At 44.9% G+C, this 14189-nt stretch overlaps 1 protein-coding gene across 1 annotated transcript; it reads right to left on the reverse strand.

The window, feature by feature from the left end:
- Window positions 1-814: 814 nt before the first annotated feature.
- Window positions 815-8428, reverse strand: LOC138641989 (protein QNR-71-like). Its single transcript, XM_069729859.1, has 11 exons — window positions 8307-8428; window positions 5776-5928; window positions 5555-5698; window positions 5313-5477; window positions 3862-4020; window positions 2492-2848; window positions 2215-2388; window positions 2033-2135; window positions 1755-1957; window positions 1170-1257; window positions 815-1045 (listed from the first exon to the last, which is right to left on the reverse strand). The coding sequence occupies exons 1-11, from the start codon at window positions 8371-8373 to the stop codon at window positions 895-897; spliced, it is 1764 nt and encodes a 587-aa protein (XP_069585960.1). The 5' UTR covers window positions 8374-8428; the 3' UTR covers window positions 815-894.
- Between the last annotated feature and the right edge of the window lie 5761 nt (window positions 8429-14189).

Consider the following 14189-nt stretch of genomic DNA (forward strand, 5'->3'; position numbering starts at 1 on the left):
CTTGCACGTGTGATCCCAGCCCAACTGAAAATAAAGCCAAAGAGCCACAAGACGGTTTTAATCAATCAAGGCATCATTGTAATCAGTATAACAGCGCCGTGCATAATCCTGCTGACCTTTCAATGGGTTACAAGAATAATTTGAATCCCTGGGTTAGTTTGAAGCATTTAAGTTACCACATAAAGTGACACTGGTCAGAGTTCCAAAATTGGACTTTATGACAGAGCCAATTTTGACTTACATGGCAAAGGGGTTAAAACGCAGTTCTAAAGCAATTGTGTGAATATAGACAAAAAGTATCTTTAAACACAGCCGCTTTGCTTGATCTGCTGAACTCAGCATTTGCATCATGTGATACATTGTCTTGTAGTGACCCAGCTATCATGAGCCAGGGAGGGGGGGGATAATAAGAACTTGTTTGCCTCTGTACCCAGTGTATTATATAGATGCACAATGTGACTGAGGCCAGTGTGTGTAGCTGAACAATGGGGTCCATAAAGTCAATGTTACTGGTGGGCCTGTTATCCCAGCCGGACACCTTTTAGAGCTGCAGGTTCTTAGGCAACTTAAAGATGAAGTTTCATGCCAATATTTACTCTGAATGTTTTATGCATTTCTCATCAGGACAGTGTTAGGTGTGCAATCCTATAGATACTAAAAATATTAGCATGCCGGATCAAAGAACCTAAATGCAGTAGTTACTGGGCTGTAGCCATTATGTGCCAGTGTCTTACTTGAATGGACTGTAAATGGTCGCCTTGTGGATCAGTTAGGAGATCCTGCTGTATTGCATATTAGTTAGGAAACATTTTAAATAAAGAAAATTTTATTGACTGCAGCTTCACCACCTTAAATGGAACAGAATACCAATACATGGCAGACATTACAGCAGGATTATATTATTGTAGCCTTGCTATTCAGAAGAGGATCATGCTCATGGTTTCTTTTGAAGAGAACATCCTTAACCTGACTGAAGTACACAGCAATTCCTTGACCACCTCGTCCATCTGATGCATTGGCAATAGGTTTGTATTCCTTGTATCTCCTAGAGAAAAAAAAAAAAATTACTCAAATGTTCATGCAATTTACTGTAGAGTATCCACCTGAGGTAAGAGAAGGTTACACGTGAATCCCAAATATCACAATAAATAGCTGAAGCACAAACTCACCTGTACAGGGCAACACCAATCACCAGAGCGACAAGGGCTACAAGAGCTAAAGGAATAAGTACTGCATAAGCCGTCTGTGGTGAAGAACCTAGAGGGGGAACATTACAGGTTTAGACTTTAATTTGCATACTTTTTCTACTTAGAGTCATGCATGATCACATTTGAGGGCCAGTTTTCTTTTCTTTTTTGCAACAAAGTCATTTGAAAGCTTCTTAAAAGGGTTGTCCAGTCCCAGTCAATAAGTCTGCAGTCACTCTGCGTTGAGGTATTTGCCAATTTCTGAGCTGGGACCGGAGGTTATATACAAGTTATACATAACCTGGCCAGTGGACATGGCCTCAGTCCATACACTTCTATGGAGCCGGGACCATGCCCTGTCTAGTGACGACCATCTTGTGGGTGTAGCATGTATAACACATACATACTCAAATTGGCAAATCCCTGCAGCACATGTACTGGGGTGGGGGTTAAGAGAATTCATAGGTCTGCAAACTTGTCTATTTGGACTGACAGCCCCCTTTAAAGCAAGGTCTATAAATCAGAAGCTACTATAGGCTAATTATTCCATAGTACAGAGTCACTCACCACCATCTACAGACACCAGTGTGCTGGCGAGAGCCAAACTTGCACCATCGCTCAGTGTAATATTGACACAGTAAGATCCTGGTTCAAATGCTCTTCGTAGGGTCAGTAAGCATTGATCAGAAGCTGGGACGACATCACAGACCATGTCTTGAGGAATCATGCAGCTGGCATCTGAGACTATTGTGCAGGCATCTGTAGGCAGGCTGAGAGAACAATGGTCATCTCAAACAGGGAACAGCATTACAGGTTTGGCAGAAATGGGTTTTACAGAGACATACCTTCCTTCACAAGTTACCACAAAGTCAATTAGAGAGTTTCCGGTTGTAGATGTGGATACCTGAACACTGGTCATCTCAACAATGTTCACCTCAAGGATACCATCTAAAAGTTAGTGATGTGAAGAATTAAGGTTCTTGGGCCTGTATTGCAAGAATCTCTATAGAAGTGTCGGTCAACTCACCTACAACTGTGAGGTTGTTGTGGTAATAGCCATATCTATATATGAAGCAGTCTGGGGCAGGAGTTGAATATGGAGTGGTGGCATGGCTGCTGGTAACATGGCTGGTGGTAACATTGGGCATCTCAGTGGGCAGAGGAGTTTCAGTCTCAAAGGATGTGAATTCTGTAGAGTTACCTGCAAAGAATGGTTGCCATTATGTGATGCAATCTTACATACAGGTTACTACACACACTATCCCAGTTCATATTATTTAGATATTAAGGCTATGCCCACTTACCAGTAGAGTTGGGAGTGGTGAAAGGAGTGGTGAAAGTACTGGTGGTAGTTGGTAGAAGTGTTGTATGGATTGGAGTGGGTGTAGCTGGTTTACATGGACCTGGAATGGCAGCTCTGATGGTCAAATTAACACTGAAGTTTCCAAGCTGGGTATAGTTATGATTAGAGACTGGGCTGTTGGAAAGCGAATCATTCCCATCACCATAATCCCAGGCGAAGGTCAGTTTAGCTTTATCCAGATAATGGCTCGGATCATGGATTCGGATGTCAAACTCAATTGGTGAATCCTTAATAAAGATGTTGTCTGAGGAATTCTTGTCATTCTTCTGAGAAAGCTTCACATAAAATGGAATTTGATCTTAAGGGGGGGGGGGGGGGAAAAAAAGTCTCATTTCAGAAAAATACAGCCAGAAGGTCTGTTAAAAGAAATAGAGATCTGTCAGAGATTTTGCCATGTGATAAGAAAGCTGCCATTTAGTGGGTATGTTTAAATAGGACTAGGAGGTATGAGACACCAAGTGATCATCTGCTGAAACAATGGATTTTATTGAAACAGCAAAGCAAGTGACACGTCACTCATCAAGTTTCTGATTCCAAGTTACCTTTAAGATAATTTTAGAGTGCTGACCATGCCTGTATTGTTACAAAACCCTAGCACAATCATGCTCCTTTGACAGTGAGTGTCTATAACATGTCCCCCTTTTAAAATCCTAGTAGACAGCTACCATATGTGTCAGTCTGTGCTAGAGTTTAAAGGGAACCTGTCACCCCCTCAGGCGTTTGTAACTAAAAGCCACCTTGTGCAGCACTAATGCTGCATTCTGACAAGGTGGCTCTTTTAGTTATGATGCCTGCACACGCTGAAACAAACGTTTATAAAATGTGCCCCCTCATACCCTGAAACCGTCCCGGGGCAGGACTTTCCTTCCTAATCAGACGCAGCCCAGCCGTCACTCTGCAGCTGTGCGCGCGCCACCTCCTCTTGCAGCATTATTGTCCCCGGCGCATTAAGTTTATTCTTTTTTTTTTTTTCTTCTTTCCGGGCATGCGCAGTTGCATGCGCAGGCGCCGATAATGCAGCCAGAGGAGGCAGCGCCCACAGGCCCAGAGTGACAGCTGTATTGCGTCTGATTGGGGGGGGGGGGGGGGGTGAGGATATCCCGCCTCTGGGACGGTTTCAGGGTATGAGGGGGCACATTTTATAAACGTTTATTTCAGCGTGTGCAATCATCATAACTAGAAGATCCACCTTGTCAGAATGCAGCATTAGTGCTGCACAAGGTGGCTCTTTTAGTTACAAATGCCTGAGGGGAAGGGGGGGTTGGGGGGTGAGAGGTTTCCTTTAAGGGCCCAGTGTACTCCACCACTCACCAGTTACTACATAAATGCTGCTCGCTTTTGCAACTGGGTAATGTTTCCGGTAACCTCTTCTGAATACAGTGGCTTCGATCAATTGTGTGCCGGCTGTGATGTTGGTAGTATTTATGGACAGAATGGCAGAAGATCTCCCCATCTGTTGGTAATACTGGCCTGATCAGGGGGACAAGACAAAAATAAAATAAGTTTGTTACTAAAACAAGAAGTAGAACACTTATGCACTAAATTTTCAGCATGCACAAGACAAATTTGCAGGAAAAAAAAACAAAAAAAAAAAAAAACCTCCAAGCCAACTTTTTTTTATGCAAGTTTTTTACTTCAATTGAGCAGGTTTTTTTTTTCCTCTTCTTCAAGCCTTGGGATGCCTGCCCACCACTACATTTACTGTGTGTAGCTGCCATAAAAATTCAGGAGCCATGCATTGGTGCTCAAACATCTGACCTGACACTTCATTCAGCAAGAAGAAGAAAAGTGCCCCATTCTGCTGGTTAGCGGCAGTGCCGAGACTCCCACTATTTAGCATGTTACCTCATGTAGATAAGCAAGAAGTTATTTTTCACTAGACCACTCCTTCAAAAGCACTGTTGCATAATCCTGCAGACTATTGGACCGACTTGTCAAGACTGCCATTGTTGATGGGGGGGGGCCCGCAGGTGCACTGGAGTTACATATTCCTGACACCTCTTCATGACTCTGGAGCATTTAATGAGTGGTGTGCACCATGCCATAAATCTCACTACAGTCCAGGAACTTCAGAGCTGGTGAAGTATTAGATAAGCTGTCATCTCACCACTTTCTTGGCTCCACCAGTTTTGACTGAGCTGGGAGAACTGGTGTCAAGACCAGTCAAAGTGTAGGTTCAAGGCTAAGTTGTACTTAAATTGTGAATTTTCAAATCCTCTAATCCAGAATTCTGGTATGAAAACTTTAGAATATAGCCACCAGACTTACTCAGTAGATCCAGCTTTACAAAAAAAAAAAAAAACCCTAGAAGCCTTAAGCCCCCGTCACACAAAGAGATCGCTAGCGAGATCGCTGCTGAGTCACAAGTTTTGTGACGCAGCAGCGACCTCAGTAGCGATCTCGCTATGTGTGACACGTAGCAGCGACCAGGCCCCTGCTGTGAGATTGCTGGTCGTGTCGGAATGGCCTGGACCTTTTTTTTTTTTTTATCGTTGAGGTCCCGCTGGGTAGCACACATCGCTGTGTTTGACACCTTACCAACGACCTCGTTGACAGGACGTCCCTCATTGAGGTCTGAATCGTCATGAAATAGCTGCCATGTGACATCGTTGTACAGGTCGCCGCATCGCTGCTGTGTCGTTGGGAAGATCTCACTGTTTGACATCTCACCAGCGACCACATAGCGACGCAGCAACGATCCCTGACAGGTCGTATCGTTGTCGGGATCGCTTTAGCGTCGCTAAGTGTGACGGGGCCTTTACCTTGGGTGGAGAAGATGTAGATGAAGTTTTGGCGTCGCCAGTGCGGGTGATGTGGGAATGGTTTTCCATCTGGAAAGTTACTGGAGAAACTGCAGTTTCCTTCATCGCAGAAGTCCATCCACTTGGTCCAGTTGTACACATACTGGTCAGAGAAGCTGGAGGAAGCTACAGAGACAACGATACTTCATTGGCCTCATACCATAATACAGCATCTAATCTATAGCCGCTCGCTCCGCATTTACCATTTCCACATCCCCTTTCGTATTCAATGTCTCCATCTTCATTCTCTCGCTGACAGCGGGGAAACCGCAGGGTCACAGCAAAAGTGATATTTGACCCTATCAGCGCAGGGCTGTCACTGGTCAGCAATGCCACCACTTTGCCACCTAGACAGAAAGGTTAAGTCAGCAGGATATCAAGTCATTTTCAGTGAAATTGAGCCATGGATACATTTGAGGAATACCTCTCCAGCAGTTCTCCCATCTAGAATCATCAGACTTCCAGGCAGGGTAGAGTTTCTCATCCCAGGAGTTGGTCTCAGGAGACCAGCCGGCAATATGGTTACTGTGACCTTTGGAACCAGATTTCCTGCCAAACTCCATTACATCATGAAACCCTGTTAAGAGGCACAATGTGGGACTGTAAAAGTCAAATCTTCATGCCAACACCACAAGACTAAGCATAAGGTACATTTTCATTAACAGTAATTCACTTGGATGTGTAAAAAAAAAAAAAAAAAAAAAAAAAAAAAAAGAGTGTTCCTGTGCTGAGATAATCTCATAAATGTGCCCCTGTTGTGTAGTGTATAATGGCTGTGTCTGACTGTACAGCAGGCCCGGATTTAAGGGTGGGCCCAAGCCCTTGGCCACCCACCAATATAGGGATAAATCTAAAAACATGTAAAATACACATCTCTTTGTTGTGAACCATTTCTAATGATAAGGAATATTTAACAATAGAGAAACTATTGAAAGTTTAGGGACCTGGCCACGGTCCTACATCTCAGTGGCTGGTGCAGAGCGGCAGAGTCATGGCACCTGAGCTGCGTCAGCATCCACTGACCTGGCTAGCCAGACTTCCTTAGTACCCTCCCTGTACCTAATGCTTAGCTTATGGCATGCGGCAGCCTTCTCCAATCCCAACAGAAGCTTCTAGGCGCGACCTATTCAGCTATATGATCGCTCCCTCGGATTAGATCAGATGAGAGTTTGTTCAGCGGCCTTCGAGGGAGGTGGTGGTGGAGCCACGATGTCGGCGCGAGAAGAGGATTCTCCACCGCGGAGCACGGCAGGACTTCTCTCTGGATCTTCAGTCACTGAAGATCCAGAGGTGAAGTGGTTCAATCTTCAGTGTCACGGTGGGCGAGTATGATCTCTGTCTGTGTCTGTCTATATCTTTCTTGCGGCTCCTGTCCTACACAGTACCATACTATATATACACAAGTCCACACTATAGCCTGCATTAGTGTGTCTGTGTATACTGTATAGTGTGGACCTGTTCACAGTATATTGCTGTGTATACACTTTATACAGCCCCTATTCTATATACAGCCAGCACCGCAACAGCCTCTCATATATACAGCCCAGCAGCAGTCTTTGATATAGACAGCCCAAATTTCTACAATATACATACATACGTACTTATTTTAATCTTTAACACCCTTTCAGGACTTCAAGGGTTGACAAGGTCAGATATACTGTGTGAATTGGACTTTCGTGACATCATTAGTGATTTTAAAGGAACATGGTCTGATTATACAACAGCTCTGCGGCAGGGGAGGATGCAAAAGAGTATACAGACAGCACAGGTCACTGCCTGTTTTTAAGCAATATTTTCCTTAGCTGTGATCCCGTGCTGTAATGTCTGTATACTCTTGCCTCCTCCCTGCCCAGGAGCTGTGGTATGCTCAGACCATGTTCCTGTATGGTCAGACATTTGTAAGATTCTCTCAGCACAGGAACACCATTTGTTTTTTTTTTCTCCTCCTGGGTCGAGTTTGTACTCAATTCATGAGTAAAAATAGGAGATTCTGTATTCAGTGAAGACAATAATCAAATTCAATTTGGGGCCTTTGTCACGTGGGGCCGCCGATTACAGTCATGAATATGTGGCTCCACCTCCCATAGGGGTGGAGCCGCATATTCATTACTGTAATGGGCAGCCCCACGTGACCGCTCATACAGTACAAGGTGCGGCCAGGACAGGACGCTGCGAGGGAGCCGGGTGAGTATTTTATTAACAGCGGGGGGGGGGGGGGGGGGGGGTTGGGTTTCAGGGATCTTTAAATAATAATAATAATAATAATAATAATAATAATAATAATAATAATAATAATTTTTCATATCTTCTCTCCAGCGAATGCTGCTGTACAGAACATATGAATGGTGGCTTCAGCACCAGATGCAGGGGACAGCGCTTATCTCTAGCGCTGTCTCCTACACGCTCCGTGTGGTACCCAGTCGGCACACGGATGCCACATAAACGCACGGACACGGATAATTCCGGTAGCGATTTTTCCGGTACCGGAATTATCTGGACGTGTGAGACTGGCCTAAGGCTGGTTTCACATTTGCGTTCAGGATGGCTGCGTACTTCCTCCCTGAAGCTCCACCTACTTCTGTGTAGTCGCCGCACACATCAAAATCACCACATGCAGACACATCCGCATACCATGCATGTCCCTGCATACCCAATATTGAAAATAGGCACACAGCAAAACCCAGGACGCATACAGAAGTAGGCAGAGCTTCAGGGAGGAAGAACGCGGCCATCCGCAAGCCCTCCTGAACACAAATGTGAACCTGGCCTAAGCAAAGGAGTCCTAGTACTTACCAGGATACACACCACAGAATAATTATCAGTGATATCAAAACAACCAGCACAAAACCTCGGTGCCATTCTTACCGACTCCCATCTAGGTCTATAACATACATTGTGGATCTTGTAATACTAAAGTTTCTAACCAACAACCAAAATGGTTAACCCCGCACTTACTTTTTCCTGCCTGGAAGCCAGAGCCTAGGCAGAGCAGCACCAGCCATCCCACTACTACCACCAACATCCTGAGAAGTGAATGAGCTGCTCAGGGATCTGCACAGGAGCCTTTAAATTGTGATCAACAAGCCACAGCTGCAAAAAGTAGCAGTAGATCCCCATGATCTCTCCTCCTGTTTATGCCTCCTTCACATGTCGGTATTAAATTGGTACCGATGTCATCAGGGCCGGCTCCAAGTTTTTCTGGGCCCCAGGCGAAAAAGTCTGTGGGCCCCTTTAACATATACCACAATTCATGATGCACAGATACGGCAGATAAATATAGATATAGTACAATGCCAAAGATTTCACTTCTTACATTACATTAGTGATATCTATTGTACATTCTACATTAGCTCAGAAATCGGACAGTATAGTTCTCCATACAGTATTAGGAGGCCCATATATTGCTCCATGCAGAATAATGTGCCCCATATATTGCCCCATACAGTGTAATCAGCTCCATACAGTTTGAGCCCAATATAATGCTCCATACAGTATGAGCCCCATAAATTGCTTCACACAGAATGGGCCCCATATAATGCTCCAGTATATGATGAGCCCCATGTATTGCTCCATACAGTATAATGAGGCCCATATAATGCTCCATACAGTTTAATGAGGGGCCCATGGTACATTAATATAGGGGTGCATAAAGATATTGGGATGCACACGGGTACAGGATTGGCGTATAGGGGTGCATTTAGATATATGGGAGTGCACACAAACACATAGGACAGGAGTATAGGGGTGTATAAAGATATATAGGGTGCACACAGACACATAGGACAGGCGTATGGGGGTGCATATAGATATATGGGGGTGCACACAGACACATATGACAGGTGTATAGGGGTGCATATAGATATATGGGGGTGAACACAGACACAGGACAGGCATTGGGTTCAAATAGCTATATGGGGTGCACAGAGACAGGCATTTAGGGGTACATAAAGATAAATAGGGGTTCTCACTATACCATGTCTGCTCCCACTTACAAGATCACACACAATACAGGGGTGCAGACGATTGGGGGTCGCAGCACATATATGGCGCTGTTTGGGGTCACCATTTACAGCAGCTATGAGTGGTAGCATGGCAAGATAGTAAGTGCTGGGTGCAAATAGTGCCCTGTGATGGGTGTGGACTTACCCAGAGCCAGGTGCAAAAGGGGCAACAGCAGGGCGCTGAGTCCTGGGGCAGCTCAACACTCCCATGCCGACCCCGGTACCTCCATCTGCTACACGTGCCGGAGTGCAAACCAGACGTCCCTGGAGCCCTGTGTTCCTGCAGGCGCACTCCTTGAGAAGCCCCCAGCCGCCAGGTGAGAAGAGCGGCGGCGCCGGGTGTATGAGCCTGAGCTCTGTGGCTCCATCCTCACTGCCTGCAGCAGCCACAGCCTGGCATCAACTGCTCCTCCAGCCGCTGCCGGGCCCTCTGCCATCTTTCAGTGCGCTCTGTGCCGTCTCATGTAGAGCTCAGAGCCCGATCTCAGACAGTCTCATGAAGCATCCACTGCGCACGCTGGTGTCCCTGACGGCGAGTGGGCCCCTCGCCTGCTCAGGACCCCGGCATTTGCCCAGGTGCGCCGGTTGCTGACGCTGGCCCTGGATGTCATCCGTGTGTCCTTTTTACCATCCGTGTGGTCATCAGTGTTTTTCTAGTTTGGCTAAAGAAATAAACTCCTCAGCTTCTCCTATACTGTGCAGTGTTACACTCGGGCAGCACACGGGCCGTACACTGCTACCATCCGTGTGCTGTGCGTGTTTCTCATGGACCCATAGACTTGTATTGGTCTTTATCATTTGTGCTGCCCAAAAAATACGGACATGTGCACAGCCCCATAGGTTATAATGGGAATGTGTGGGATCTGTGAAAAAAAAAAAAAACGGAAACCACTCGTGCTGGAAACACGGACATGTGCAGGAGGACTAAGCTTAATGCTACATTTATATGAGACTGTTTGCATCTTGAATTTGCCACAAATTGTCAGGTTTTTCCAGTGTGGCTTATGGAGGTGAAACAAATCTCACATAAATCTTCCTTTATGGCACGCTCCACACTCGCTTTTTTGTGCGGCTTTTAAAGCCAATGCTAAGAGGAAATGAAAAAGAAAAAATACGTCTCAGAGGGGAATATATTCTGGCATTTAGTATGGTGACTTTAATAATAGATTAAAAAAAACCACTGCTGCAGTAAGATGTGTCTGCAGTTTGACATTTTCTGTTTTTTTTCCTAGTGTCTTTTTTACGTTTTTTTTTACAATGTTTCCTGAAGTGAAGTGATTTTAAGGCCGGGGTCACACTTACTGTATGGAAAATTGGTCCGAGTCTCCCTGCTGAGAGTCGCACAAGTGTTATGGTCATCTGTGTGTAATGCGTTTGCAAAGCGATGGTGCGATTTTTCTCGCACTTATGTATCCGTGTGACATGCATATGGCTTTACATTTCTCACTGCTTTTCCCCATTGAATTTAATTATTGTTATTATTATTTATTTATATAGCACCATTAATTCCATGGTGCTGTACATGAGAAAGGGCTTACATACAGCGTTATAGATATCGTTTACAAGTTTACAATGACAGACTGGTACAGAGGGGAGAGGACCCTGTCCTTGCGGACTTACATTCTATGGAATTTAATAGATCAACGGGCTGAAATGAGGAAAATGTGTGCATATTCCTCACCAGCTACACTAATGATCCCTGTGGTGTGCGATTTTTGCTCTCACCCATAGACTTGCATTGGCGAGACTTCGGCGATATACAGGTACAATCACAACATGCTGCGATTTCACTCGCACACTGAATACGCCCGAGGAAAAAAACAGTGATGGGAGCTGCCCCAGAGATTAACACTGGTCCGAGTGCGATGTAATGTTTTCTCACATAGCACTCGTCCGTGTTCTACGCTAGTGTGACTCCAGCCTAAAGCTTATTTTGCGTTTTTTTTTTTTTTTTAGTTTTGGGGGCATTCTTTTGTGCGGTTTTTGTAGCGTTTTTTTTTTTTTTTTTTTTGCTATTAAGCAATCACTAAATCCTGAGCATTTTTGTAAGGTGGAAACGCTCATAAAACTCTCCCAAAAAAAGCAGGCGTCTTGTTGTAAAGAATTGTGTGTCCCCCAAGCGAAGAACGCCTGAAGAATTGTCCACACACTTATTTTAACTGCTTGGTGCTTTTGGAAAGCTGAAGAGGTTAAAAGTCACTTAACCCATTATCTACCAATGTCCTTTTTTTGGGACGCCTAATCTTTTGCTTCTAGCAACTAAGATTTTATAATTTTTATAATTAGGTCCAATTTTTTGTGTTGTGTTTGTAAAATGAATGTTTTCAAAATAGGAAATCATGTCATTGTCATTTTTAATTGAATATTGGGACGCCCTTTTCTGAAAAATCCGTCAAATGAAAATTTCTAATTTGGCAAGTAATGGGTTAAAATCCTGAACATATGAACAGTTAGGCTATGTGCACACGCTGCGGATCCGCAGCTGTTTTTTTTCTATGCGTTGTACAGTACCATGTAAACGTATGTAAATCAAAATCCGCAGTGCGCATGCTGCGGAAATAAACACGCGGAAACGCAGCGGTGTTTTTTCCTCAGCATGTCAATTCTTTGTGCGGATTCCGCAGTGGTTTACACCTGCTCCACAATTGAAATCCGCAAGTGTAAAACCGCAGGTGGAATCCGCACAAAAACAGCGGAAAAAACGCTGTAATTCCGCTGTAAATCCTTGGGGGTGGATCTGGTTCCTCGGTACCTGGTTATTTCCATCATGGGTAAGCTACTTAGCTTTTTAGGGCACTTTTTTTTTCTATTTCCTATTTTTTTCTCGCCTCAATACCCGGCACTGCCGCCGGCGGTTCGGACCGGAGCCTTCAGCTGCATAGAAATACATGCAGCCGCACACTCCGGTTCCGAGTGCTGGCTGCAGTTCCGGGTATTGATGCGAGTTTCTCGCATTGCACTCGCAAGTGTGACCCCTGCCTATCAGTCACTCCTACATACCTCCTGTGGTGACATCATACGGGAGTTGGTCAATGGGATGTGGCTGGAGTCCTCAAAAATTATGGGATCCCAGATTTTCAGGATATCTACCCCCTCTTGGAGGTCTTAGGCAGGAGATATTAATGCCATATTTCCTTTCATGATTTTATCTTTATAATCTTCCCTTGAGAAAGCAGGACACTAAATACGTGAAACGCTCGTTGGGGATTCATTATTCCAGTGAATCACAGCCTGAGTCCATTGCCATGCTGGGGTAAGATGCTTTATTCCCATTATGTTTATTGGGCCATTTCGGCATGAGATACTTTATTATACATGCTGCTTGGGTTTTTCTGATGACCATGAGCTATTCCAATTTTTGGATGGTTCATTGGTCAGTTAAATAATGATTTCCCTAAATATTGGCTAAGTGCTTCCCTCTAAGCAATGAAGTGTTAGCTCTTTTTCTCCTTCCCAAGCTTAAATCAGACATGTTTCAACCCTCAAGACAGGCCATGGGTAATACTTTCCCACCATCATGCCCCAATACCTCAGTAGCAGTGTTAATTATGGGGCAGCTTACCAGCCATGTTACAATTCGTCTTGACGTTAGTCAGCTGCACATGATCGCCTTCATCATGGTCCTCGTGCCTTTCCCCATTGCCCTTGGCACTGATGCTCACTGATTTTAGATGATCCTCAGCCACATCACCCATCAGTGGCTGAGTTCTCCGGTACAATAAAACACATTGTCATCATTTACGACATTGACATCCATATTATCAACATTTGTATTACATGACTTACCAGATCTGGGAAGGTTGTCAGGGACAAACTAAGTGACCAACTGTCCCAGATTGGTCCTCAATAAAACATTCATGGGGAGGTTTTTGGGCACCCCCACTTTCCTCAACCCCCTCTCAGCACCTCAGCAAAGGAAAACCCAGGCCATCGACAATGGCCACTGAAAATACACAATCATGGTGACAGATATGGTCTTTCCAGGTATAATGTCATCAGAAGACACCAACCCAGGGCGGATGAGGGTTCGTTCAGCACCGGTGTCCCTGGGTGTAGGTAAAGCGTTCACTGGAATCAGGTATGAGCTGTGGCTGAGCCTTTGGTAAAGGTGGCAGGAAGAGTGGGTGACCTTTGGCAGTGGCATTTCCAGGGGTTATGGCTCCCTCATAGGTATCGGCGATCTGTGCTGCTTTGGCTGCCTCTTTTGGCTCCCAGTCCATCATTAACTGACACACCTCAACTGTACAAAGATGCAAAATCTAGTCCTTCACCATCGGGTCCTTCAATCCCTCAAAGGTGGCGATCGATAAGCCCTGAACCAACTGTTTGAAGATGATTATAAGCTTTTCCACCACATTATCGTAGCTGGCATCAGATCCACATTGGCTGGTCTGGATATTATGACATAATGAGATATTAATGCCATATTTCCTATCATGATTTTAACTTTCCATAGCTAGAAAACATGGCATATATACCTTCATCCATCTAATGGTAATTCGAGGCTGATCCACAGGCCTCTCCGCAGTGCAATTACATGGCATTGCGTTCATCAAAGGCTCAAGATGCCAAAAATATGTCTCCCATAACTGTGCTTGTCACAAAATCCCCAATATTCATAACCAGACTTCGGAGACCAAGTTTGTGATATAATTCCTTTGAAGACCAAAGGGGTTTTCTCCAGAGGTAATAAATTTGTTGCCTCCAACCTCTGGTTAACACTGGGTCCAGACCTTGTGTCTGTTCCCAGCAGATAACCTACTTTAGTTACCTGTTCACAGTAGGAAAAGGGATTGGAATGAAGTGTTCGCTCTTTCCCCCCCCCCCCCCCCCCCCG

Source organism: Ranitomeya imitator, chromosome 6, assembly GCF_032444005.1.
Source record: "Ranitomeya imitator isolate aRanImi1 chromosome 6, aRanImi1.pri, whole genome shotgun sequence".
In the NCBI taxonomy this organism is placed as follows: domain Eukaryota; kingdom Metazoa; phylum Chordata; class Amphibia; order Anura; family Dendrobatidae; genus Ranitomeya; species Ranitomeya imitator.

Coding starts and splice junctions, on each gene's coding strand:
- LOC138641989 (XM_069729859.1), bottom strand. CDS start 8,373: ATGTTGGTGGTAGTAGTGGGATGGCTGGTGCTGCTCTGCCTAGGCTCT. Junction 1,958..2,032: donor GTGGTAACTTGTGAAGGAAG/GTATGTCTCTGT, acceptor TTGTTCTCTCAG/CCTGCCTACAGATGCCTGCA. Junction 1,046..1,169: donor ATTGGTGTTGCCCTGTACAG/GTGAGTTTGTGC, acceptor TTTTTTCTCTAG/GAGATACAAGGAATACAAAC.